At 34.7% G+C, this 3,312-nt stretch overlaps 1 protein-coding gene across 1 annotated transcript; it reads left to right on the top strand.

The window, feature by feature from the left end:
* Positions 1–511: 511 nt before the first annotated feature.
* LOC25492416 (high-affinity nitrate transporter 2.1) lies at positions 512–2,663 on the top strand. Its single transcript, XM_013600522.3, has 3 exons — positions 512–1,404; positions 1,514–1,629; positions 1,760–2,663. Exons 1-3 carry the CDS (start codon positions 595–597, stop codon positions 2,412–2,414), a joined length of 1,581 nt encoding a protein of 526 aa, XP_013455976.1. The 5' UTR covers positions 512–594; the 3' UTR covers positions 2,415–2,663.
* Positions 2,664–3,312: the final 649 nt, after the last annotated feature.

The following is a 3,312-nucleotide window of genomic DNA, read 5'->3' as shown; positions in this document are numbered from 1 at the left end:
GTTTTTATGGTGTTTATTTTGGATGTTCCGTCTATATTCAGCTCCTTATGCCCTAGTTTTTTTTTTTGAATTTATATTCAAACTCAAATATGTATCAAGATTTATATAAAAAAAAAAGTCTATGATATAAGAGGATAAGAGATAGGTGCAGACACACACTTGTACATTTGTAAGACGATATTTAGTTCCGTGAATAACACAAAATAATATAAGTTCGATGGTTAATTACAATTAGAGGCATTGAACAATCGTACATATAAGTATTATTTCAGTATATTCAATTATGATTAAGAATCTCTACAGTGGATGATGTCACCTACATATGAACCTTTGGGATATACCATGAGTTCTTTCACTGTTTATTATTAGTCAGATGCGGCGAAGTGGATTATCTTATGTTAATTAATCAAGATTAATTACTTTAAATCTTTCTATCCAACCTTTGAGAACTCAATTGGCTCATTACATTGTCAACGCTTTAACATACTATAAATACAACACACTCCTTCTTCATTCTTCACAATAATATTCATCACATTCAAACCAATTACCTTTCTATTTACACCCCTCTCATTACTAAAAACAGCTATATCAATGGCTGATATTGAGGGTTCACCAGGAAGCTCCATGCATGGAGTAACTGGAAGAGAACAAACCTTCATGTCATCAGTTGCTTCACCAATGGTACCAACTGATACCACAGCCAAATTTGCATTACCAGTTGATTCTGAACACAAATCCAAAGTTTTCAAACTCTTTTCAATGGCTAACCCTCACATGAGAACCTTCCATTTATCATGGATATCTTTCTTCACCTGTTTCGTCTCGACATTCGCGGCAGCACCTTTAGTCCCGATCATCCGGGACAACCTTAACCTCACAAAATCCGACGTTGGTAACGCCGGAGTCGCTTCGGTTTCAGGTAGTATATTCTCAAGGCTTGCAATGGGTGCAATTTGTGACCTATTAGGTCCGCGTTATGGTTGTGCATTCCTTATAATGCTAACAGCACCAACAGTGTTTTGTATGTCATTTGTTGAAAATGCTGCTGGTTATATAGCAGTTAGGTTTATGATTGGTTTCTCTTTGGCAACATTTGTTTCATGTCAATATTGGATGAGTACTATGTTTAATAGTAAAATTATTGGACTTGCTAATGGTACTGCTGCTGGTTGGGGTAATATGGGTGGTGGGGCCACTCAGCTTATTATGCCTTTGGTGTATGAATTGATTAGAAGAGCTGGTGCTACTCCTTTCACTGCTTGGAGAATTGCCTTTTTTATCCCTGGTTGGTTGCATGTTATCATGGGTATTATGGTCTTAACATTAGGCCAAGATTTACCTGATGGTAACCTTGGTGCCTTACAGAAGAAGGGTAATGTTGCTAAAGACAAGTTCACAAAGGTTAGTTTGTATCATTGGAACCACAGCACAATTAATCAATTGAGTTCAATTCTTTCAAGCTCAAAGTATATTAAAAATTTGGTTTTGATTTTTTTTGCTTTGTTTTCAGGTTTTATGGTATGCTATAACAAATTACAGGACATGGATTTTTGCATTGCTTTATGGTTACTCTATGGGAGTTGAATTAACCACTGACAATGTCATTGCTGAATATTTCTATGACAGGTTAGTTGAGATGCTTAAACTCAATTAAGTCCTCAAGATTGTATATACCTACATGCTTAGTGTTTTTAAAAACCTAATAAACATTTTTTCTATTTTCTAACAAATCTTTAATGAATGGATAAAAAAACAGGTTTAACCTAAAGTTACACACAGCTGGAATCATTGCTGCATCCTTTGGAATGGCAAACATAGTTGCTCGTCCATTCGGAGGATATGCATCAGATGTTGCAGCAAGATTATTCGGAATGCGAGGAAGATTATGGACACTCTGGATCCTCCAAACCCTAGGAGGAGTTTTCTGCATATGGTTAGGACGTGCGAATACACTTCCGATCGCAGTACTATCCATGATCCTCTTCTCAGTTGGAGCACAAGCAGCATGTGGTGCAACATTTGGAATCATTCCATTCATATCAAGAAGATCATTGGGAATTATATCAGGTTTAACAGGTGCAGGTGGAAACTTTGGTTCTGGATTAACACAGTTGATATTTTTTTCAAGCTCAAAATTTTCAACAGCTTCAGGTCTTTCATGGATGGGTGCAATGATTGTTGGTTGTACACTTCCAGTTGCTTTTGTTCATTTTCCACAGTGGGGTAGCATGTTCCTTCCAGCTTCAAAAGAGATCAATGAAGAACACTATTACACTTCTGAATGGAATGAAGATGAAGTACAGAAAGGTTTGCATCAACCAAGTCTTAGGTTTGCTGAGAATAGTCGTTCTGAGAGAGGAAAGCGTGTGGCTTCTGCAGCAACACCACCAAATACAACTCCTACCCACTAGTAGTACAAGTTATGCCCCACTTTATTTTGTTTAAAGTTTAAGGGCTAATGAATTTCCCATGCTTTAATAAGTTAATATTGGTGTAAAGTTTTACACCGTTGAAACTCCTAGATAGGATTTGGTGTTTTTTTCTCCTTTGATGTTGAAACCTACTTTAAAAGTTCAAGTCAGATGTAATGGTTTATATTATAATGATCTGTCAATATATGTCCATGTAATATAAACTAGATTATTTTCTTCCACAAAATATCTTTATTTTCTTAATTATATTTTACTACTTAAAACAAATTGACCAATTTAATCAAGTGAATGAGTATATCAAGTGATTGATTAATCAAATTTTGAATAGAGTTTCTAAAGTTTGAACTCTGACGGAAACAATTATTGATTAGACGTTATTTACCTCCTGATTATAGGTTATAACCAGTTTCATTCTAAAAAATCAAATGATTTGACTGCATATCTTCATCGTAAACTTTTGGATATAAGGGTCCTCTTTAACTCCCTCATCTAGTCGAACCAATGATCTAATATCACCGTTGAACTATGAGAAGAGATTTCACTAAGTTGGATCATCACACTCGATTAATAGCAACCATACTAGTGAGATTGAACACCACATCCTCATCTAAAATATTTAGAGATCAAAATTATGAATCCCTTACTTATATGTTTTTTTTTTTAAGGAGAATCCCTTACTTATATGTTATGTTGTTGAACTTTAAATCTTACATCACATTCACACTTTGACACATCGCAACACTATACAAAAACTTAGACGTAAGTGGGTGTTATGCAATAATCAATTATTAAGTATGTAAAAATTATCTAAATTATTAATGTATGTATGGAATTTTCAGTTTTCTTGTGCAGTTAATATTACACATCTGTATGATAG

This window comes from Medicago truncatula, chromosome 4 (genome assembly GCF_003473485.1).
Source record: "Medicago truncatula cultivar Jemalong A17 chromosome 4, MtrunA17r5.0-ANR, whole genome shotgun sequence".
In the NCBI taxonomy this organism is placed as follows: domain Eukaryota; kingdom Viridiplantae; phylum Streptophyta; class Magnoliopsida; order Fabales; family Fabaceae; genus Medicago; species Medicago truncatula.
This window is presented reverse-complemented; position numbering and strand designations above follow the sequence as displayed.